We start from the raw sequence: 26,210 nt of genomic DNA, 5'->3' as shown, positions 1-26,210 counted from the left end.
CCAGGTTGTGTTACCGAATCATTATTATGCACTTTAAAACTAAACCTTTTGGCAGTGAAATCAAACTGTAAAGGAGCTGTAGGACACTGTCTTATGATTTATAATTAATAAACGTACCATACTGAAGTCATATTGTAGAACTATAGTGTATTGTCTATATACTTTATAATTAATAAACGTACCATACTGAAGTCATATTGTAGAACTATAGTGTATTGTCTATATACTTTATAATTAATAAACGTACCATACTGAAGTCATATTGTAGAACTATAGTGTATTGTCTATATACTTTATAATTAATAAACGTACCATACTGAAGTCATATTGTAGAACTATAGTGTATTGTCTATATACTTTATAATTAATAAACGTACCATACTGAAGTCATTTTGTAGAACTATAGTGTATTGTCTATATACTTTATAATTAATAAACGTACCATACTGAAGTCATATTGTAGAACTATAGTGTATTGTCTATATACTTTATAATTAATAAACGTACCATACTGAAGTCATATTGTAGAACTATAGTGTATTGTCTATATACTTTATAATTAATAAACGTACCATACTGAAGTCATATTGTAGAACTATAGTGTATTGTCTATATACTTTATAATTAATAAACGTACCATACTGAAGTCATATTGTAGAACTATAGTGTATTGTCTATATACTTTATAATTAATAAACGTACCATACTGAAGTCATTTTGTAGAACTATAGTGTATTGTCTATATACTTTATAATTAATAAACGTACCATACTGAAGTCATATTGTAGAACTATAGTGTATTGTCTATATACTTTATAATTAATAAACGTACCATACTGAAGTCATATTGTAGAACTATAGTGTATTGTCTATATACTTTATAATTAATAAACGTACCATACTGAAGTCATATTGTAGAACTATAGTGTATTGTCTATATACTTTATAATTAATAAACGTACCATACTGAAGTCATATTGTAGAACTATAGTGTATTGTCTATATACTTTATAATTAATAAACGTACGATACTGAAGTCATATTGTAGAACTATAGTGTATTGTCTATATACTTTATAATTAATAAACGTACCATACTGAAGTCATATTGTAGAACTATAGTGTATTGTCTATATACTTTATAATTAATAAACGTACCATACTGAAGTCATATTGTAGAACTATAGTGTATTGTCTATATACTTTATAATTAATAAACGTACCATACTGAAGTCATATTGTAGAACTATAGTGTATTGTCTATATACTTTATAATTAATAAACGTACCATACTGAAGTCATATTGTAGAACTATAGTGTATTGTCTATATACTTTATAATTAATAAACGTACCATACTGAAGTCATATTGTAGAACTATAGTGTATTGTCTATATACTTTATAATTAATAAACGTACCATACTGAAGTCATATTGTAGAACTATAGTGTATTGTCTATATACTTTATAATTAATAAACGTACCATACTGAAGTCATATTGTAGAACTATAGTGTATTGTCTATATACTTTATAATTAATAAACGTACGATACTGAAGTCATATTGTAGAACTATAGTGTATTGTCTATATACTTTATAATTAATAAACGTACCATACTGAAGTCATTTTGTAGAACTATAGTGTATTGTCTATATACTTTATAATTAATAAACGTACCATACTGAAGTCATATTGTAGAACTATAGTGTATTGTCTATATACTTTATAATTAATAAACGTACCATACTGAAGTCATATTGTAGAACTATAGTGTATTGTCTATATACTTTATAATTAATAAACGTACCATACTGAAGTCATATTGTAGAACTATAGTGTATTGTCTATATACTTTATAATTAATAAACGTACCATACTGAAGTCATATTGTAGAACTATAGTGTATTGTCTATATACTTTATAATTAATAAACGTACGATACTGAAGTCATATTGTAGAACTATAGTGTATTGTCTATATACTTTATAATTAATAAACGTACCATACTGAAGTCATATTGTAGAACTATAGTGTATTGTCTATATACTTTATAATTAATAAACGTACCATACTGAAGTCATATTGTAGAACTATAGTGTATTGTCTATATACTTTATAATTAATAAACGTACCATACTGAAGTCATATTGTAGAACTATAGTGTATTGTCTATATACTTTATAATTAATAAACGTACCATACTGAAGTCATATTGTAGAACTATAGTGTATTGTCTATATACTTTATAATTAATAAACGTACCATACTGAAGTCATATTGTAGAACTATAGTGTATTGTCTATATACTTTATAATTAATAAACGTACCATACTGAAGTCATATTGTAGAACTATAGTGTATTGTCTATATACTTTATAATTAATAAACGTACCATACTGAAGTCATATTGTAGAACTATAGTGTATTGTCTATATACTTTATAATTAATAAACGTACGATACTGAAGTCATATTGTAGAACTATAGTGTATTGTCTATATACTTTATGATTAATAAACGTACCATACTGAAGTCATATTGTAGAACTATAGTGTATTGTCTATATACTTTATAATTAATAAACGTACCATACTGAAGTCATATTGTAGAACTATAGTGTATTGTCTATATACTTTATAATTAATAAACGTACCATACTGAAGTCATATTGTAGAACTATAATGTATTGTCTATATACTTTATAATTAACATATGCATCATACTGAAGTCATATTGAAATGGACTTTAGTATATCGTCCATCTAATATATAATTAACACACGTACGATACTGAAGTCATTGTAAAATGGCTGTAGTATATCATCCATCAAATTTATAATTAATACATGCATCATACTGAAGACCTATTGTAAAAGAGCTTTAGTATATCGTTAATCTAATTTATAATTAACACACGTATCATACTGAAGTCATATTGTAAATGGACTGTAGTATGTCGTCCATCTAATTTATAATTAACACACGTTCCATGCTGAAGCCATATTGTAAAAGGCCTGTAGTATATCGTCCATATGATATATAATTAACACGTACCATAGTGAAGTTATATTGTAAAATGACTGTAATATATCGTCCATCAGAATTACATTTAACACACGTCTCATACTGAAGTCACTGCAAAAGGATTGTAGTATATCGTCCGTCAATTATATACATAACACACGATTATGATTTTCCAGTAGTCGACACATTTATATTTCATATAAAAATATATTTGAAATGTTAAATTTTGAATTACCAGCCGACTCCAACTTTCTGTACTAACATTTGTACTTGGATTTATCTTTAGTTAAATCTTTTGTGCACTAATCGTTTGTTTAGCTTTAATTAAAAATTCTTCTTGACTAATCTTATATCTGACATTGTCTTCATTTAATTATTTTGAAACGTTTAGTACTTATGCTGTAATTAATTGGATTTTGATTAATTCTGTTTAAAACTGTCTATAGAAATCTTGTACAAAACCTTCCTATGATCGAAATGAAGCATAAAAAATAACTGATCAAAAACGTTTTTTTGAAAGTTTGTTTAATACGACCACCTAGAGGCTATAATATTTCATTGGTTTCAGCTCTTACAACTTGCAGAAGTCTTTGGTCTAAAGGTCTAATACTAAACTGTACTGTTGCTACGGCAACTCGACTGTCGCGTAAGCAAAATCAATGAGGAGGAGTCCTGAAACAGATGACCCGAGGGTCTTATTGACCGAAATCATTGAAACTATCAGGTAAAGCGAAATGATTATATCATCAGCTGACTAGAAAAGAAAGCTTAATTTGAAAAGTCAGTTTACGTAACATACGGACATTTAGAACTTTCTGAAATCAAACAGTCCAGAATGGAGTATTGAGGATAAGGAACTGCAAAACTTTAACCTATAATATCTGCAATATTTATTTTGTCAAAGTTCATTTCCAACATCTGATAGCAAATAACAGAATTTATCCCGTAACATAGAGAAATTATTTTATGACAATAAGTATCATAGGCTAAGACTGTACTTTATCTTCTAACATATTTACCATTTGAAACATTACTATGAGACTGAACTTACTCCAGTTTCTCCTGTGATACACTTAATAAAGCTTATCATAATACAAATTAAGCATTGTTTTAATGAAGTATACATCTGTGATACACTTACTAAACCTTATCATAATACAAATTAAGCCTTGTTTTAATACATCGTAATTTGAGATTACACATTCCCCACCTTTGTAACTATGTTTGACACTAGTTTATCCTAGAATAACACACCTTATCTTATGATGGCAGATTTCTTACTCTATGGGGTAAATACCTTATTTTATCCCATAATAGTACTTACCGTACCTTGTTTAATGAAAGTACGAACTATAGTCTATCCTATGATAGTACTTACGAAACCTTATTTTATGACAGTAAGAATCTAGTTTATCTCATGATAGTACTTACCAAGCCTTATTTTATAATAGTAACAACCTACTTTATTCCATGATAATAGTTACCTAACCTTATTTTATGACAGTAAAAACCGTAGTTTATCATATGATATTACCTACCATAGCGAACTCAGATATTGGACCGATGCTCCTTATAAGTATATTCGTTGTAATCAACGTAGGATGACCTGAAAATACAAAAATAGTCCTTTGTTAATACTTGGAAGTGACCAGATTAATGCTGGTGGCAACTTTAGACTTGTTTGGTAAGCACAGGTTTCACTCCTTTTATAAGACTGCCTGATTTCTTGTGTTAGGAAATATTTTTTTCAGAAACCATAAATTAAGCAAATACACGGTTTTTAGTTTATTTACGTATGACGATTTTTGGTTCTAGATGTTGTCCATTAATGTTGTATATGACATGTCCTCATAGAGAACAAGCTGTAAGTGAAATTACTTTGATTTTAGAACTAAAATGATTTCAAGTTCGAATAAAAGAAAGTAAAACAAATGATTTCGTTACTTAGGTGTATAACTAGAGCTCGTATTTTATCTACATATTGTCATGTGATATGCACAACCATCATTACACCTTAATACACGCATATAAAAAAGTATATAATTATCCAATCTGCTACTGCAGATCTCAGGAACAAAATACTTCTTTCGAATATGTTTCACGATATCCAGATCTTTAATTCGTTTTATGATCAAATAATAGTAAAGAATGGCAAAACCTGCCACATGTTCAGAAACACGTAGAGTAAAATCTGATGTACACACCGAGCATACCATACCAAAAGACGTAAAGAAAACCTAATACACACACCGTACATACCATACCAAAAGACGTATAGAAAACCTAATACACACACTGTACATATCATAACAAAACACAAAGAGAAAACCTAATACACACACTATACATATCATACCAAAAGACGTATAGAAAACCTAATACACACACCGTACATATCATACCAAAAGACGTATAGAAAACCTAATACACACACCGAACATATCATAACAAAACACGAAGAGAAAACCTAATACACACACTATACATATCATACCAAAAGACGTATAGAAAACCTAATACACACACCGTACATATCATACCAAAAAACTTAGAGAAAACCTAATACACACACCGTACAGATCATAACAAAACACAAAGAGAAAACCTAATACACACACTATACATATCATACCAAAAGACGTATAGAAAACCTAATACACACACCGTACATATCATACCAAAAAACTTAGAGAAAACCTAATACACACACCGTACATATCATACCAAAAAACTTAGAGAAAACCTAATACACACACTATACATATCATAACAAAAAACGTATAGAAAACCTAATACACACACCGTACATATCATAACAAAAAACGTATAGAAAACCTAATACACACACTATACATATCATACAAAAAACTTAGAGAAAACCTAATACACACAACGAGCAAACATCAAAACACACATACAAAATCTAACGCGCACACCGAGTAAACCAAAACAAAATACATGAAAAAATCTAACGTGATCTTTTAAAATTGTTTACCGTTATGGTGCGATTTTAAATCTATTACTGTATTAAGTACAAGCACGCTTAATTTATTTGAAGGCAGTAAACTGAACGCTCTCTTTTTACCTCCTTGATCAGGTCTTTGGTTGTAGTCATAGTTTCCCAACAAAGTGTTGAGTACCAAACTTATGTTGGTACTTTCATCACTCGAAAAAGTTTCATTGATGACTTTTCTTTCTACAGAAGATTGATGATCAGGTATGGGCCAAAAACACAATATTCTGTAAGAGAAAACAAGGATAACAGTATTGAGTAAGAGAAAACAGGGATAACAGTATTGAGTAAGAGAAAACAGGGATAAAACTACAATGTTGTGTAAGGGAAAACTGGGATAAAACTACAATGTTGTGTAAGGGAAAACTGGGATAAAACTACAATGTTGTGTAAGGGAAAACTGGGATAAAACTACAATGTTGTGTAAGAGAAAACAGGGATAAAACTACAATGTTGTGTAAGAGAAAACAGGGATAAAACTACAATGTTGTGTAAGGGAAAACTGGGATAAAACTACAATGTTGTGTAAGGGAAAACTGGGATAAAACTACAATGTTGTGTAAGAGAAAACAGGGATAAAACTACAATGTTGTGTAAGAGAAAACAGGGATAAAACTACAATGTTGTGTAAGAGAAAACAGGATAAAACTACAATGTTGTGTAAGGAAAACTGGGATAAAACTACAATGTTGTGTAAGGAAAACTGGGATAAAACTACAATGTTGTGTAAGAGAAAACAGGATAAAACTACAATGTTGTGTAAGAGAAAACAGGATAAAACTACAATGTTGTGTAAGGAAAACTGGGATAAAACCACAATGTTGTGTAAGGAAAACTGGGATAAAACCACAATGTTGTGTAAGGGAAAACTGGGATAACAGTATTGAGTAAGAGAAAACAGGGATAAAACTACAATGTTGTGTAAGGGAAAACTGGGATAAAACTACAATGTTGTGTAAGGAAAAACTGGGATAAAACTACAATGTTGTGTAAGAGAAAACAGGGATAAAACTACAATGTTGTGTAAGAGAAAACAGGGATAAAACACAATGTTGTGTAAGGAAAACTGGGATAAAACTACAATGTTGTGTAAGAGAAAACTGGGATAAAACTACAATGTTGTGTAAGAGAAAACAGGGATAAAACTACAATGTTGTGTAAGGGAAAACTGGGATAAAACTACAATGTTGTGTAAGGGAAAACTGGGATAACAGTATTGAGTAAGAGAAAACAGGGATAAAACTACAATGTTGTGTAAGGGAAAACTGGGATAAAACTACAATGTTGTGTAAGGAAAAACTGGGATAAAACTACAATGTTGTGTAAGGGAAAACTGGGATAAAACTACAATGTTGTGTAAGAGAAAACAGGGATAAAACTACAATGTTGTGTAAGAGAAAACAGGGATAAAACTACAATGTTGTGTAAGGGAAAACTGGGATAAAACTACAATGTTGTGTAAGGGAAAACTGGGATAAAACTACAATGTTGTGTAAGGGAAAACTGGGATAAAACTACAATGTTGTGTAAGGGAAAACTGGGATAAAACTACAATGTTGTGTAAGGGAAAACAAGGATAAAAGTACAGTATTATGTAAGAGAAAACAAGGATAACAGTATTGAGTAAGAGAAAACAGGGATAAAACTACAATGTTGTGTAAGAGAAAACAGGGATAAAACTACAATGTTGTGTAAGGGAAAACAAGGATAAAAACACAATATTCTGTAAGAGAAAACAAGGATAACAGTATTGAGTAAGAGAAAACAGGGATAAAACTACAATGTTGTGTAAGAGAAAACAGGGATAAAACTACAATGTTGTGTAAGGGAAAACTGGGATAAACCACAATGTTGTGTAAGGGAAAACTGGGATAAAACTACAATGTTGTGTAAGGGAAAACTGGGATAAAACTACAATGTTGTGTAAGGGAAAACAAGGATAAAAGTACAGTATTATGTAAGAGAAAACAAGTATAACAGTACAGTATTATGTAAGAGAAAACAAGTATAACAGTACAGTATTGTGTAAAATAAAACAAGGATAACAGTACAGTATTGTGTAAAATAAAACAAGGATAACAGTAAAATATTGTGTAAAAGAAAACAAGGATAACAGTACAGTACTGTGTAAGAGAATACAAGGATAACAGTACAGTATTGTTTAATAGAAAACAAGGATAACAGTACAGTATTGTGTAAGAGAAAACAAGAATAACGGTACTGTATTGTGTAAGAGAAAACAAGGATAACAGTACAATATTGTGTAAGAAGTAACAAGGTTAAAACAACAGTATTGTATAAGACAAAACAAAGATAACAGTAGCGTATTGGGTAAGAGAAAACAAGGATAGCAGTACAGCATTGTGTAAGAGAAAACATGGTTAAAACTACACTATTATGAAAGAGAAAACAATGATAAAAGTATTGTGTAAGAGAAAAAGGTTAAACCTATAATGTTGTGTAAGTGAAAACAAATGTAACAGAACAGTATAGTGTACGAGAGAACAGATTTAAAACTACAATGTTGTGTAAGAGAAAACAAGGAAAACAGTACAGAAGTGTATGAGAGAACACAAGGTTAATACTACAATATCGTGTAAAACAAAACAGGATTAAAACTATAATGTTGTGTAGAAGAGAACAAATGTAACAATACAGTATTGTGTAAGAGAAAACAATGATAAAAGTACAGTACTGTCTAAGAGAAAACTAGAATAACAGTACAGCATTTTGTAAGAGAAAATGGTTAAAACAACAATGTTGTGTTAGAGAAAACAAGGATAACAGTACAGTATTGTGTCAAAGAAACGAAGGACTAAGTATTGTGTAAGAGAAAACAGGGCTAAAAATTTAATGTTGTGTAACATTAAAATTGTATAGTATCGTGTAAGAGAAAACAAGTATAACAGCACAGTACTGCGTAAAATAAAACAAGGAAAACAGTGCAGTATTGTGTAAGAGAATACAAAAGTAAAACAACAATACTGTGTAAGAGAATACAAGGATAACAGTACAGTATTTAGAAATTGAAAACAGGTATAAAATTACAATGTTGTGTAAGAGAAAACAAGTATAACAGTACAGTATTGTAAAAGAGAAAACAAAGATAAAAGTATACTATTTGTAAGAGAAAACAAAGATAACAGTATAGTATTGTGTAAGAGAAAACTGGGTTAAAACTACAATGTTGTGTAAGAGAAAATATGCATAACAGTATTGTGTAAGAGAAAGGGATTAAAGCTATAATGTTGGGTCAGAGAAAAGAAGCAAAACATTACATGAGAGGAAACAAGTATAACAGTACAGTATTGTGTAAGTCAAAAGAGGTTTAAAACTACAATGTTTCGTGAGAGAAAGCAAGTTAAACAGTACAATATTATGTAAGAAAAACAAGGATAACAATAAGGTGTGAGAGAAAACGGTTAACACTACAATGTTGGGTAAGAGAAAACAAGTATAACAGTACATTAAGGTGTAAGAGAAAACAAGGATAACTGTACTGTATTTCTCAGAGAAAACAAGGAAAACAGTACCATACAGTGTAAGAGAAAACATGGTTAAAACTAAAATGCTGTGTAAGGAAAAACATGTATAACCGTACACTAATATAAAAGAGAAAACAATGCTCACAGACTGTGTAAGAGAAAAAGTTTAAAGCTACAATGTTCTGTAAAAGATAACAACTGTAACAGAACAGTATTGTATGAGAGAAAACAAGGTTAATACTACAATAATTTTGGTGAAAAAACAAGGATAGAACTACAAAATTGTGTAAAAGAAAACACGTTAAACAGTACAGTATCGTGTTAGAGAAAACAAGTATATCAGTACAGTATTGTGTATGAGAACAGCGTTAAAACTACAGTGTTGTGTAAAAGAAAACAAGTGTAACAGTACAGTACTGTGTAAGAAAAACAATGATAAAAGTACAGTATTGTGTAAGAGAAATCAATTTTCAAACTACAATATTTTTAAGAGAAAACAAGGATAACAGTGCAGTATTGGGTAAGAGAAAACAGGATTGAAACTACAATGTCGTGTAAGAGAAAACACGCATAACAGTACAGTATTTCTTAGAGAAATCAATTATAACAGTACAGTATTGTGTGAGAAAAGCAAGGGTAACAGTACACTACTGTGTAAGACAAAGAATGATAACAGTATTATGTAAGAGAAGAAAAACAGGATTCAAACTACAATGTTGTATAAGAGAAAACAAGTAAAACTTTACAGTATTGTGTAAGAGAAAACAAGTAAAACTTTACAGTATTGTGTAAGAGAAAACAAGTAAAACTTTACAGTATTGTGTAAGAGAAAACAAGGATAATGGTACAGTATTTGTAAAAGAAAACACGAATAACAGCATTGTGTAAGAGAAAACGTTTAAATCTACAATATTGTCTAAGAAAAAACAAGAATAACATTACAGTACTGTGTAAGAGAAAACACGGATAAATCTACAATATTTTGTAAGAGAAAACAAGTGAAACAGTACAGTATTATGTAATAGAAAACAAGTATAACAGTACAGATTTGTGTAAGAGAAAACAAATAAAATAGTAGAGTATCGTGTAAGAGAAAATGGTTAAAACTACAAGAGAGAAGAAGGATAACAGTACAGTATTCTGTGAATGAAAACAAGGTTAATACTACAATATTATGTAAGAGTAAACAAGGATAAAACTACAATATTTTGTAAGAGAAAACAAGCTAAACAGTACAGTATCATGTATTTGAAAACAAGTATAACAGTACAGTATTATGTATTTGAAAACAAGTATAACAGTACAGTATTATGTATTTGAAAACAAGTATAACAGTACAGTATCATGTATTTGAAAACAAGTATAACAGTACAGTATCATGTATTTGAAAACAAGTATAACAGTACAGTATTATGTAAGAGAAAAGAAGCTTAAAAGTACAATATTGTGTAAAAGTAAATGAGGATAATACAGCAGTATTTGCAAGAGAAAACAAGAATAACAGTAAAATATTGTGTAAGAGAAAACAGGGTTAAAACTACAGTATTGTGCAAGAGAAGATTAAAACTACAAAGTTGTGTAGGAGATAAAAAGTATAACTGTGCAGCATTGCATAAGAGAAAACAGGTTTAAAACTACAATGTTGTGTAAAAGAAAACAAGGATAATAGTAGAGTATTCGTAAGAGAAAAAAAGTATAGCAGTACAGTATTGTGTAAGAGAAAACAAGGATAACAGTACTGAATTGTGTAAAAACGGTTAAAACTACAATGTTGTGTAAGAGAAAATAAGAATAACAGTACAGTACTGTGTAAGAGAGAACTGGGTTAATACTACAATGTTGTGCAAGATAAAACAAGTAAACAGTACAGTATTTGTTAGAGAAGACAAGTATAAGAGGACAGTATTGTGTAAGAGAAAACAATGATAACAGTACAATATTCTGTAAGAAATAACAAGGTTAAAACTACAATATTCTATAAGAGAAAACAAGGATAACAGTAGAGTATTGGGTAAGAGAAAACAAGGATAATAGTACAGCATTTTGTAAGAGAAAACGGTTAAAACTACATTGTTTTGTAAGAGAAAACATGGATAACAGTGCAGTATTGGGTAAGAGAAAACAGGGTTAAAACTACAATTTGTGCAAGAGAAAACAAGGATAACAGTACAATATTGTGTAAGATAAAACAAGGATAACAATACAGCATTGTATAAGAGGAAATGGTTAATACTACAATGTTGTGTAAGAGAAAACAAGAATAACAGTACAGTATTGTGTATGAGGAAAGAAGGATAACATTATAGTCTTTATAAAAGAAAACAGGTATAACAGTACAGTATTCTTTAAGAGAAAAGAATGATAACAGTATTGTTTAAGAAAACCTAGGATAACAGTACAGTGTAGTGTAAGAGAAAACAAGGGTAAAAGTACAATATTCTTTAATAAAATTGTTATCTCATAATAAACAAGTTTCTAATTGTTATCTAATTTGGAGGTCGGGGAATATGCTTCAGTTAATAGTAAAAAAATGGAAACATCAATATAAAGTTCCTTAATAGGGTGTTGAGCAGTCAGGTGGCCTGTATGTACTGTGGCATAGAACCTACCAGTGTTTGGAATTACGACAGGAGGAATGTAGAACCAATCTTCAACAAGAAAAGTGCCTCTTACAATGATAAAGTCACTTGAAACAAATTCAGTGTATTAGCTGATGAAACATAACAAATTATATATAAAGAAATAGACCAGTCACGAAAAATATTAAAATATACCATAAGAAAATAAAAATTTTCTCTAAATAAATATTACAGTTAAAATATCTCATCACGCAAATTCGTATCTCCTTTAAACCTCGTATAAAACGGATTTAGATCCGAGATATCGATATGTTTAGGATTAAACATTTAAAATGCATAAATAATTTTATTCCTAACAAACATTAATAAAAGTAACATCACGAACAATTTTATTGAGAATCTGTTATTTTATGTAATTAATACAAAGACGTTTCATCCAATAACCATTGACTGCCTGAAGATGGCCTGTTAGTATGAGATGAAACATCCAACATCTAAATACTTATTAATCAAACACGCGTATATATATTGTTCTTAAGTTTCTAATAAGTATTTTTATATGACTGATACTTCACAGAATTGATGTTTTACAAGAATATCTCGAACTACTGGTGTCATGCAAGAGTATCTGTTTAGAAATATATATTTATAATAATATTTATTTTTGAATGTATAAATTCCCGACGTCATAGAATGGTATTAATTTAAAATCATGAGATTCTCATGTCACAAAATAGTGACAATTTAGATATATCATGTTACATGCACGGGTGAAAACTACACAACTACAAATCAGCACGGAGATGATATTGTCCAGGATGGAACACAGTACGTAAGGAGTAGTGTAATGAACGAATATAGATTCATGAAATCGGACTATACTCTCCACTTTGAAACACACTACGTAAATATCACTGTAACGGATGAAATATAGAATCTTGGAATCTGAATATACTGTCCAGTATGGAACACACTACGTCATGAGTAATGTAATGGATGAATATAGAATCATGAAATCTATTTATACTGTCCTGACTGGAACACACTACCTAATGACAAGTAGAATGGATAAACATAGAAACTTGGAAACAGATTATACTGGCCAGTAAGGAACGCACAACGTAATGAGTAGTATAATGGACGAATATAGAATTATGAAATCTAAATATATTGTCCAGACTGGAACACACTACGTAAACATTAGTATCATGGGTAAATATAGAATCATTAAAGCTGATTATATTGTCCAGTATGAAACACACTACTAATGAGTAGTGTAATGTACCAATAAGTATTCATGAAGTCTCATACCACTATCCAAATTGGAACACACCACGTAATGATCACTGTAATGGATGAAATAGATAATATTGGAATCTCACTGTACATTCCAGTATGGAACACACTACGTAATGATCACTGTAATGGATGGGCACAGAATCATGAAATCTGATTACACTGTCGAGTATGGAACACACTACGTAATGAGTAGAGTAATGGATGAATATAGAATATTGAAATCTGACAATACTCTCTAGATTGCAACACGCTACCTAGTGACTAATGTAATGGATGAATACAGAATCATGGTATCTAATTATACTGTCCAGGATGTTAAACGCTGTGCAATGAGTACTGTAATGGGTGAATATAGAATCATGAAATCTAATTATATTGTGCAGGTTGGAACACTTTATATAATGACTAGTGTAATGGACGAATATAGAATAATGAAATCTGATTATAATGTTCAGATTGGAACCCCACCTAATGACTAGTGTAATCGACGAATACAGAATTATGAAATGTGATTATACTCTTCAGATTGGAACACAATTTGTAATTATCACTGTAATGGATGAATATAAAATCTTGAAATCTGATTATACTGTTCAAGTTGGAACATACTACGTAATGACTAGTGTAATGAATGAATACAGAATCATTGAATCTGGTTACACTGTCCACGTTAGAACAAACTACTAAGGTATTTAGCCTTCGTATTGTTTTCCATGGATCAGAGAACTGTCTTTGATATTCCGCTACTGACAGCAGTAATTCTATATGAATATGAAGCATAATCTGTTTACAAGTGTTTATTCTAACAAATGTCTAATACTACTGACATATCTGAAGACGATGTCTAGTAAATTGTATTATATACCACATGAAATCCCTGAGTATAATAAAAGAATGTTAATACCTCAGTTATTTCTACCATTTGTTGTACCTTTTTATTGTTTCGTTTTGTCTGTCACATTTAAAAGTGAACATTATCAAATTCCGCCAATCAAAGTCTTCATACGAACGTTCATCACAGTCCATCAAGAAATAATGAATTGATAATTATCTTAATTCACATTTAAAGTGGAATATTTGTGGTAGTTTTCACCAAGCCTACTTTCGGTCTTCATTTGGTCTCACGATTGTTAAATACAAACATAGATAAAACTGTAAAACAGCTGCTTACTGAAACGTATTGTAGGGAAAAAAACAACAACAATCGTAGTAGCAGTTGTATGAAAGCGTACAGCTGGTGTAACGCTAATAGTTAACTGACACATGAGTCTCTACAAGTGTTGCCTTGTGAAACAAGTGCATTTTATTTAGAGTGCAGCTGATTAAATAGTATAGTGACGTCTGTTAGTCTTATTGGATAAGGAGTTAAAATATTCATTCTTCACATCCGCTCAAAAATGACGCTTTTAATAATTATAGTAATAAATAATAGAAGATAAACAACAATGAAAAATATCCTTCATCAGATATGGAACCTTTTATTAATAAAAGAAAGCTACTTTAGATATAGATACAGAGAGCACTATATTATACAACCGTTTAGTAATTAAAGAAAGCAACGTTAGATAAAGAATTATAGAACACTTTATTATGGAATGGTTAAGTAATTAGTAAAAACTATATTAGATATGATTATAGAGAACACTACACAATGGAACACTTTATCAATTAAAGAAAACTCATTAGATATAGATACAGAGAGCACTATATTATGAGACTGTTTAGTAAGTACAAAAAGCTACACTAGACATGGATATAGAGAACATTACATTATAAAACCGTTTAGTAATTAAAAAAGCAACGTTAGATAAAGAATTATAGAACACTATATTATGAGACCGCTTAGTAAGTACAGAAAGCTACACTAGATATGGCTATAGAGAACACTTTATTATGGAATCCTTAAGTAATTAAAATAAGTTAAGTTAGATATGGATAGAGAAAGCACTATCTGAAAGAAACGTGTATTAATCTAAGAAAGCACTATCTGAAGGAAACGTGTATTAATCTAAGAAAGCTTCAATAGATATGGATATAGACAACACTATATTATGGAACCGTTTATTAATCTAAGAAACTACATTAGATATGGATATAGAGAACACTTTATTATGGAATCCTTAAGTAATTAAAGAAAGTTACGTTAGGTAAGGATATTGAGCACACGAGAACACTACATTATGGACCGTTTAGTAATTAAAGATACGTTAGACATGGATATAGAGAACACTGCATCATGGAACGGTTTGGTAATAATAGAAAGATGCATGAAATATAGATATATAGAACACTATATTATGGGATCATTTAGTAGTTAAATATTGCTACGTAGACATAAATACAGATAACACTACCTAATGGAACCCTTTATAATTAAAGAAATCTACGTTACGTATGGATATATAGAACAGTACATTACGGAACCGTTTAGTAATTAAAGAATCCTACGTTAAATAAGGAAATAGAAAACACTACATGAAGGAAACGATAATTAATTATAGAAAGCTATCTTACATATGGATATAGAAACATTACATGAAGGAAACGATAATTAATTAAAGAAAGCTATATTAGATATGGATATAGAAACACTACATTGCGGAACCTTTTAGTGAGTAAAGAAAGCAACGTTACATATGGATGGAGAGAACTCTGTATTATAGAAATGTTTATTAATCAAAGAAAGCTTCGTTCGAACATTAAATTATGGAAGACTAGAGTAAGTAAAGTAAGCTTCGTTAGATGTGAATATATAGAACACTACATTATGGAACCGTTTATGATTAAAGAAATCTACATTATATAGGAATATATGGAACAGTACATTATGGAACCGTTTAGTAATTGGAAAAACCTCTGCTTAGTAAGGCTAAATAGAAGTACATTTTCAAATAGTTCAGTTATAAAACAAACTTACGTTAGATAAGGAAGTAGAGAACACTACATGAAGGAACCTTCTAGTAAGTTAAGCTTCGTTAAGCTTCGCAAATACAACATTATGAAACAGTTTACTAATTAAAGAAAGAGGCGTTAGATATGGATATAAAGAACACTATATTATGGAACCGTTTACTAGTCTCAGAAAGATACATTAGATATGGATATAGAGAACATTATATTTTGGATCCGTTTATAATTAAAGAAATCTACGTTACATATAGATATATATGACAGTACATTATAAACAGTTTAATAATAAAAGAAAGGTACGTTAGATATGGACATAGAGAACACAACATCATGGAATCGTATATAATTAATAAAAATACGTTAGATATGGATATATAGAACACTACATTATAGAATCGTCAGTAAGTAAAGAAAGGTACATCATATATGAATATAGACAACAAAGGAACCGTTTACATATCTCAAAAAGCAAGGCTAGATATGGATATAGGCAACACTATATGAAGGAACCATATATTAATCTAAGAGAGCTACGTTAGATAAGGATATAGAAAACACTATATTACGGACATGTTGAGTAATCTAAGAATGAGACGTTAGATGTGGATACAGAGAACACTGCGTTATCGAACCGATAAAATTAAAGGAAGCTACGTTGTATGTGCATATCTCTATATGTTATTAGATAAACAAAGCTACGTTAGATATGGATATATAGAACACTGTATTATGGAACCGTTTACTAATCTAAAAAAGCTACGAGACATATGAATATGGAGAACACTACATTATAGAACCATTTAGCGATTAAAGATACCTACGTTATATAAGTAAATAAAGAATACTACATTATGGAACTGTTTAAGAAGTATAGAAAGCTACGTTAAATATGAATATAGCGAACAATACATTATGAAACCATTTATAATTATTAAAAAATTACGTTAAATATGGATATATAGAAAACAACATTATGAAACAGTTTAATAATTAAAGAAAGAGGCGTTAGTTATGGATATAGACAACAATATATGAAGGACCCGTTTATTAACCTAGGAAAGGTACGTTAAATATGGATATAGAGAACACTATATTATGGAACCGTTTACTTGTCTCAGAAAGACACGTTAGATATGGATATAGAGAACACTATATAATGGAACCTTTTAGTAAGTGAAGAAACCTACGTTAAATATGGATATAGAGACATTATATTATGGAACCGTTTACTTGTCTCAGAAAGACACGTTAGATATGGATATAGAGAACACTATATAATGGAACCTTTTAGTAAGTGAAGAAACCTACGTTAGATAAGGTAATAGAGAACAGTATACCAAGAAATCTTTTAGTAGGTAAAGAAAGGCACGTTAGTTGTATATGTGCAAACCACAACATTATGGAACCTTTCAGTAAGTAAATAACGATACGTTAGATATGGATATAGAGAACACTATATTATTGAACTGTTTATTAATCTAAGAAAACTACGTTAGATATAGATATATGGTACACTATATTAAGGAAACGTTTATTAATTAAAAAAAGCTACGTTAGATTCGAATATAAAGAACACTATATTAGGAACCTTTTAGTAAGTACGGAAAGCTACGTGAGATATGGATATAGAGAACACTATATTATGGTACTGTTTATTATTATAAAAAAACTTACGTTAGATAGAGATATAGAGAATATTATTTAAAGGAACCGTTTAGTAATTTAAGAAAGGTACGTTAGGTATGGATATAGATAACCCAACATTATGGAATCATTTGTAACTAAAGAAAGCTGCGTTAGATATGGATAAATAGATCGGTACATGATAGAACTGTTTAGTAATTTAAGAAAGGTACGATTGGTATAGATATAGATAACCCAGCATTATGGAATCATTTATAAATAAAGAAAGCTGCGTTAGATATGGATAAATAGATCAGTACATTATAGAACCGTTTAGTAATTTAAGAAAGGTACGATAGGTATTGATATAGATAACCCAGCATTATGGAATCATTTATAAATAAAGAAAGCTGCGTTAGATATGGATAAATAGATCAGTACATTATAGAACTGTTTAGTAATTTAAGAAACCTGCTTTAAATAACGAAATAGAGAACACTATATTATTGTTCCTTTCAGTAAGTAAATAAAGCTACGTTAGATATTGGTATAGAGAACACGATATTATGGAAGAGTTTATTAACCTAAGAAAGCTACGTTAGATACGAATATATAGAACACTGCATTACGGAACGGTTTAGTAATAAAAGAAAAAGACATTAAATATGAATATAGAGAACACTATCTCACAGAACCGTTTAGTAATTAAAGAAAGCTATACTAGATATGGAAATAGAAAACACTACGTTTAGGAACCGTTTAGTAAGTAAAGCAATCGACGTTAGATATGGATATATAGCATAGGACATTATAAAACCGTTTAGTAATTAAAGATACCTATGCTAGATAAAGAAATAAGGAACACTACATTATGGAACCGTTTATGAGTAATAAAAAATACATCAGATATGGATATATAGAATACTCAGATATATAGAATACTACTTTATGAAACCGTTAGTAATTAACGAAATGTACGTTAGATATGAATATAAAGAAGAGTACCTGAAAGAACCGTTTACTTATCTAAGAAAGTTAGGTTATATATGGATATAGAACACTATATGAAGGAACCATTTGTTAATCTAAGAAAGCTATGTTAGATATGGATATACAGAACACACTATCTTGGAACCGTTTATTAATTTAAGAAACTTATGTTAGATATGGATAAAGATAACCCAACATTATGGAACCGCTTATAATTAAAGAAAGCTACATTATTATGAATAAATAGATCAGTACATTGTGGAACCGTTTAGTAATTTGAGAAAGGTACGTTAGATATAGATGACCCAACATTATGAAACCGTTCATAATTAAAGTAAGGAACGTTAGATATAGATAAATAGATCAGTACGTTATGGAACCCTTTAGTTATTAAAGAAACCTACATTAAATAAAAAAAATAGAGAACACTATATTATGGAACCTTTTACTACGTAAATAAAGCTACGTTAGATATTGATATAGAGAACACTATATAATGGAACCGTTCATTAATCTAAGAAAGCTACGTTAGATGTGGATATAAAGAACACTGCATTGTGGACGGTTTAGTAATGAAGTAAAGATAAATTAAGTATGAATATAGAGAACACTATGTTATGAAACTGTTTAGTAAGTAAAGAAAGCTACGTTATATATTGATATATGGAATACTACATTTTGGAACCGTAAAACGTACGTTAGATAAGGAAATATAAAACACTACATAATGGAACTGTTTATTAATTAAAGAAAGCAACGTTAGATATGGATATAGATAACTCTATTTTGAGAAACCGTTTAATAATCTAAGAAAGCAATGTTAGATATGAATATAGAGAACACTATATTATGGAACCGTTTATTAATCTAAGAAAGCTATGCTAGATATGGATATTGAGAACACTGTATTATAGAACGGGTTAGTAATAAAAGAAAATTACAATAAATATGTTTGTTACGTACAATTAAAACTATTAATTATTATTAGCTGTCAAAAAGGATTCTGGGGTTTGTTGTCTACTATTCAAACTCCTGAATATTATTGAGTTAATGAGAAATTCTGCAGTCTGGTTGCTATCTACAGTTAAAACTAGTAATTATTATTACCTGCCAATGAAGGATTCTGGGGATTGTTTTTTACCAACAGTTAAAACTACTGATTATTTTTTTGATAGCTAAGATAGGTTTCTGAGTTTTCTTTATAACCAAAATTAAAACTGCTGATTATTATTGATAGTTAATGAAGAATTCTGGGGTTTGTTTGTTACCTAGAATTAGAACTACTGTTTGTATTTAATAATTAATGAATAATTCTGGGTTTTGTTTGTTACGTACAATTAAAACTACTAATTATTATTAACTTTCAATGAAGCTTTCTGGAGTTTGTTTGTTAGCTATAATTAAAACTACTGATTATTATTGATTATTTAATGAAAATTTCTGGTGTTTAAAACACTAATTATTATTGATTAGTTAATGAAGGTTTCTGGGGTTTGTTTGTTACCTGCAATTAACACTACTTATTGTTAATATTTAATGAAGGTTTCTGGGGTTTGCTTGTTATTCATAGTTAAGAAAACTACCTATTATAAATTGCGACTGTATATTTTAGCAGCAGTTCTAGTTTTTGCTATTACTGTAACCGATTTTATTGTTCAAGAGGATTTACTGTGTAAGAACGTTTCGGTTACTTAATTATTTCCTATTAGGTTTTAAGTAGATCGTTTTATGTTTGTATTTAATAAATATAAAATAAAATGTTCCTAAGAAATTTGTCGTAGAATTCTTAAAATAAGACACATTACGATGATTGTTTTAAAGTCATCTTGAAAAGGAAGGAAAACAAGATAGTTACCTTTCAGTTAGAAGTAGCAAAAGAATAAAAATGAACCTGAGACTATTTCCCATTCTTTAAGACTCGTAAATTATAAAATTCTGGTTTTGGAATACATTTATAAGGAAAATTAAAAGAATACAATCACTTCACGTGTACGGTCATTGCAACCACAAACGCGCTTATGACGTCTTCGGACGTGAATGAATGAATGACTGGCGATTGAACAAACTTACGGCAGATGGAAAAGCGCATGTGCAGATATATAAACGCGAAAATAAAAAGTAACACGACTAATCACGTGCAACATTGGTGTACAGAAATGTAACCATAGAAACTTACACGACCAGCCATCTTCAACATTAGTGTACAGAAATATGACCACAGAAACTGACACGACTAACCATGATCACAATTTGTGTACAGAAATGTAACCACAGAACCAGACATGACTAACCATGATGAACTTTGGTGTACAGAAAAGTGACCATAGAAACTGACACGACAAACCATGATCACCATTGAGGTACCGAAATGTGACCACAGAAACTGAAAGAACTAACCATGATCACCATTGAGGTACCGAAATGTGACCACAGAAACTGAAATAACTAATCATGATGAACATTGGTGTACAGAAAAGTGATCACACAAACTCAGACAACTAACCATGATCACCATTGAGGTACCGAAATGTGAACACAGAAACTGAAACAACTAATCATGATGAACAATGGTGTACAGAAAAGTGACCACAGAAACTGACACGACAAACCATGATCACCATTGAGGTACCGAAATGTGAACACAGAAACTGAAACAACTAATCATGATGAACATTGGTGTACAGAAAAGTGACCACAGAAACTGACACGACAAACCATGATCACCATTGAGGTACCGAAATTTGACCACAGAAACTGAAACAACTAACCATGATCACCATTGAGGTACCGAAATGTGACCACAGAGACTGAAACAACTAATCATGATGAACATTGGTGTACAGAAAAGTGACCACAGAAACTGACACGACAAACCATGATCACCATTGAGGTACCGAAATGTGACCACAGAAACTGAAACAACTAATCATGATGAACATTGGTGTATAGAAAAGTGACCACAGAAACTGACACGACAAACCATGATCACCATTGAGGTACCGAAATGTGACCACAGACTACTCTCAAACAACTAACCATGATCACCATTGTTGTACAGAAAAGTGACCACAGAAACTGACACGACAAACCACTGAGGTACCAAAATGTGACCACAGAAACTCAAACAACTAACCATGATGAACATTGGTGTACAGAAAAGTGATCATAGAAACTGAAACGACAAGAACAGGTAAGTCTAGAAATATTCAAGCATATATTACCATATGAATACTAAATGAACAGTAAGTTTACGTATGGATTTACAACACTAAAGTCGAGGAATGGATTCCTACAGTAGTCACAGCAGATAGCCTCATGGGCAAACAAACATGTCTGATGAAATATCATTGAACATCCACCTTCCCTCATGTCCAGTCATATATATTAATTTTGAGTAAAAGGACAGGTAAGTCAAGTGGTGTTTTAACAAACGTGAATGTTTTAATAATACTCTAAGTTCATTTAATGTACTTTATATTTTCATCTATATGATTAATATCATGTGATAAAAAAGGACATGATGAATTAAAAACATGAACTAATTTAAAACAACAATTTATCTAAAATCAAGTAGAATGAGACCGTGTCACAACTAAGTTGTTTAACCATTTGTACTTTCATGACATCAGTAAAACGAAGTTATACCATGAATTACGAGATATATTATGTGCTTTCTAGACAACAAAACTACATGAAATGTGAGATTGAAAAGCAAAAATATATATATTTTTAATTTAGGTATTTTTACTCTTGAAATAGAACACTTGCTAATGTATATCATGTCATACAATATGTACTAAAAAAACTACATTTTCCTTCCCCAGAAAAACAACAGTATGATAAAACGTCATAAGATTAAAACGTAATTGTAAGAATTGAAAACATGAAATTAAATATTATTTAACGTACGATAGCGCTCTGACACCTTATTTTATATTCTATAAGTAGTTATGACGAAACCTTACCAAGAGGATCTAAATGAGCTACCATTTTCAGGTTCTATGGGCGTCCTCCCATCTATTGGCAAACAGAGTAACTAATTTTATTATTTGATATGTTTTAAGTCGGTATCAAGTAACACTGGAGTAAATCCATGTTTTTGATAATGTTGCTGTAACAAGGCAAACGTTTAATATGAGTCTAAAATCTAATTTTCACGATTCGCTTTGAAAAAAATAATTATCTGTTAAAGTTCACTTGAGTATAATGTTCTCTTATTAACATACGTAATAAAATTAAGAGTAACTGTAGGAGTTCTAATGTACAAGTATATAAAATATATGGTAACTCACATACAGTGCACGTGTATAAAAAGATGGTTACTAACGTAGTTACAGTGTACAAGTGTACAAAAAATATAGTAACTTACGTAGTTGTAGTGTACACGTGTACAAAAATATGGTAACTCACATAGTTATAGTGTACATGCGTATAAAAGTATGGTAGCTGACATAGTTATAGTGTGCAAGTGTATAAAAGTATGGTAGCTGACATAGTTACAGTGTGCACGTGTATAAAAGTATGGTAGCTGACATAGTTATAGTGTGCACGTGTATAAAAGTATGGTAGCTGACATAGTTATAGTAGAGATATGTATCCACTCTCACGCACATACCTTCAACATACATACACATAAATACATTTATAAATACCTTCATCAGGACCATACATACACACAAACAAATTTATAAATACCTTCATCAGGACCATACATACACACAAACACATTTATACATACCTTCATCAGACCTTCCATACAGATATATTTATAGATACCATCATTAGGACGATGCATACACAGAAACACATATTTATAAATACCTTAATCAGGACCATACATAAACATAACCACATTTATAAATATCATTGTTGCCACCATATATACACAATAACAAATATTTATAGATACTTTCATCAGGACCATACATACACACAAACCATACGAAGACAGAAACAGATATTTATAGATATTTTCATTAAGATCATACATACACACAGACATAATCAGAGATACCTTAATCAAACGACCACACATACACACAAACACACATCAGGATGATACATCCAGGCATATTTATATATGCCTTCATGAGTACCATAGATAAACACAGATAAAATATTTATAGACCTCTGCATCATGGCCATACGTACACACAAACACACTTATAGATACATTCACCAGGGCCATACAAACATACAAACACACTTATACATACATACATCAGGGCCATACGAACATACAAACACATTTATAGATATCTTCATCTGGACCACACGTACACAAAAACATTTTTATACATACACATACCTTCATTTGGACCATACGTACACACAAACACATTTATACATAACCTCATCTGTACCATACGTATGCACAAACACATTTATACACACCTTCATCTGGACCATACGTACAAAAAAAAATTTATACGTACCTCATTCTCAACCATATGTACATGCTAACACATTTATACATACCTTCATATAGACCATACATACAGAAAAACATAACACATTTATACATACCTTCATCAAGACCATACATACAGAAAAACATTTATACATACCTTCATCTGTACCATACACATAAACAAGGCGTAGTTCAACAGGGATTGTCGTAGCATAATAACCAGAAGACATAGTTCAGAAATAATTTCTTAAACAAAATGAAGTAGTTCACTGCGTTTTGTCGTAGCATGACAGCTTTGTAATAACAAAATGGCCTGGTTCAGCTGAAACAGACATTTTGATCATCACCAAGCTATTATGTTACGACAATAACTACTGAACTACTTCATCTTGTTTAACATATCAATGCTGAACCAGGCCATGAAGTAGACACCAAGTTATCAAGCTACAATAATCCTTACGGAACTACTTCATATTAACATATCAATGCTGAACAAAGTACGGCAAACTCTACTGAAGTACTTCATCTTTTCTTATAATATTCTTGCTAAACCAGGCCCTTTGGTTATAACCAGGATATCTTACTACGACCATCTCTGTCGAGCTTCTCCATCTTGTTTAACATCTTCTTCCTGAACCAGGCCCTTTGGTTATAACCAGTATATCTTACTACGACCATCCCTGTTGAGCTTCTCCATCTTGTTTAACATCTTCTTCCCGAACCAGGCCCTTTGGTTATAACCAGGATATCTTACTACGACCATCCCTGTCGAGCTTCTCCATCTTGTTTAACATCTTCTTCCCGAACCAGGTCCTTTGGTTATAACCAGGATATCTTACTACGACAATCCCTGTCGAGCTTCTCCATCTTGTTTAACATCTTCTTCCTGAACCAGGCCCTTTGGTTATAACCAGGATATCTTACTACGACAATCCCTGTTGAGCTTCTCCATCTTGTTTAACATCTTCTTCCTGAACCAGGCCCTTTGGTTATAACCAGTATATCTTACTACGACCATCCCTGTTGAGCTTCTCCATCTTGTTTAACATCTTCTTCCCGAACCAGGCCCTTTGGTTATAACCAGGATATCTTACTACGACAATCCCTGTCGAGCTTCTCCATCTTGTTTAACATCTTCTTCCTGAACCAGGCCCTTTGGTTATAACCAGGATATCCTACTACGACCATCTCTGTTAAGCTTCTCCATCTTGTTTAACACCTTCTTCCTGAACTAGGTCCTCTTGCTTTCATGCTACGAGAATCCATACCGAACTATTTCACCTTGTTTAAAATATCCTGGTTGATCCAGGCCCTTTGATTATCACCAAGTTATCATGCTACGACCATCCCTGTTAACGACTCCATCTTGTTTAACACATATTTGCTGAACTAGGCCCTTTAGTTATCACCAAGTTATCAAGCTACAACAATCCCTACTGAACTACTTACTTCTTTAACACATACTTCCTGAACCAGTTATCACCAAGTTATGCTACGGCAATGCCTGTTGAATTAGTCCATCTTGTTTAACATATTCTTGTTGGACCAGGCCATTTGGTTGTCACAAAGTTATCATGCTGAGATAATCCCTGTCAATTAATCCATCTAGTTTAACATATTCTTGTTGGACCAGGCCCTTATCTTATCACGAAGTTACCATCCCACGATAATTCCTAATGAATTACTTCATTTCGTTTAACATATTATTGATTGTCACCACATTATGAAGCTACAATAATCCCAACAGAAGTACTTCATTTTGTTTAACATATTCTGGTTGAAACAGATGTTATTGTCTTCACCAGGGTGTCATGCTACGACAATGCCTACTGAACTACTTCGTCTAGTTTAATATATTCTTGCAGAACTAGGCCGTTTG

General features: G+C 30.8%; 1 protein-coding gene across 3 annotated transcripts in view; it reads right to left on the bottom strand.

Moving 5' to 3' along the window:
- The window catches only part of LOC143245394 (gamma-aminobutyric acid receptor alpha-like), a 52,413-nt gene extending 28,660 nt beyond the window's left edge, over nt 1-23,753 (bottom strand). For 2 of the 3 annotated variants that reach the window (XM_076491683.1, XM_076491684.1), the window contains exons 1-3: nt 20,777-20,965; nt 6,108-6,262; nt 4,561-4,628 (exon numbers count right to left, since the gene is read on the bottom strand). In XM_076491683.1, the coding sequence (XP_076347798.1) occupies nt 4,561-4,628; nt 6,108-6,262; nt 20,777-20,829 (276 nt within the window). In that variant the 5' untranslated portion in view covers nt 20,830-20,965. Of the gene's footprint in view, nt 1-4,560; nt 4,629-6,107; nt 6,263-20,776; nt 20,966-22,886 lie in introns of those variants that run through there. The other variant, XM_076491685.1, reaches the window with a different exon arrangement.
- Between the last annotated feature and the right edge of the window lie 2,457 nt (nt 23,754-26,210).

Source organism: Tachypleus tridentatus, chromosome 2 (assembly GCF_004210375.1).
Source record: "Tachypleus tridentatus isolate NWPU-2018 chromosome 2, ASM421037v1, whole genome shotgun sequence".
Classification (NCBI taxonomy): domain Eukaryota; kingdom Metazoa; phylum Arthropoda; class Merostomata; order Xiphosura; family Limulidae; genus Tachypleus; species Tachypleus tridentatus.
The sequence above is the reverse complement of the archived record's forward strand: the minus strand, read 5'-3'. Positions and strand labels throughout refer to the sequence as shown.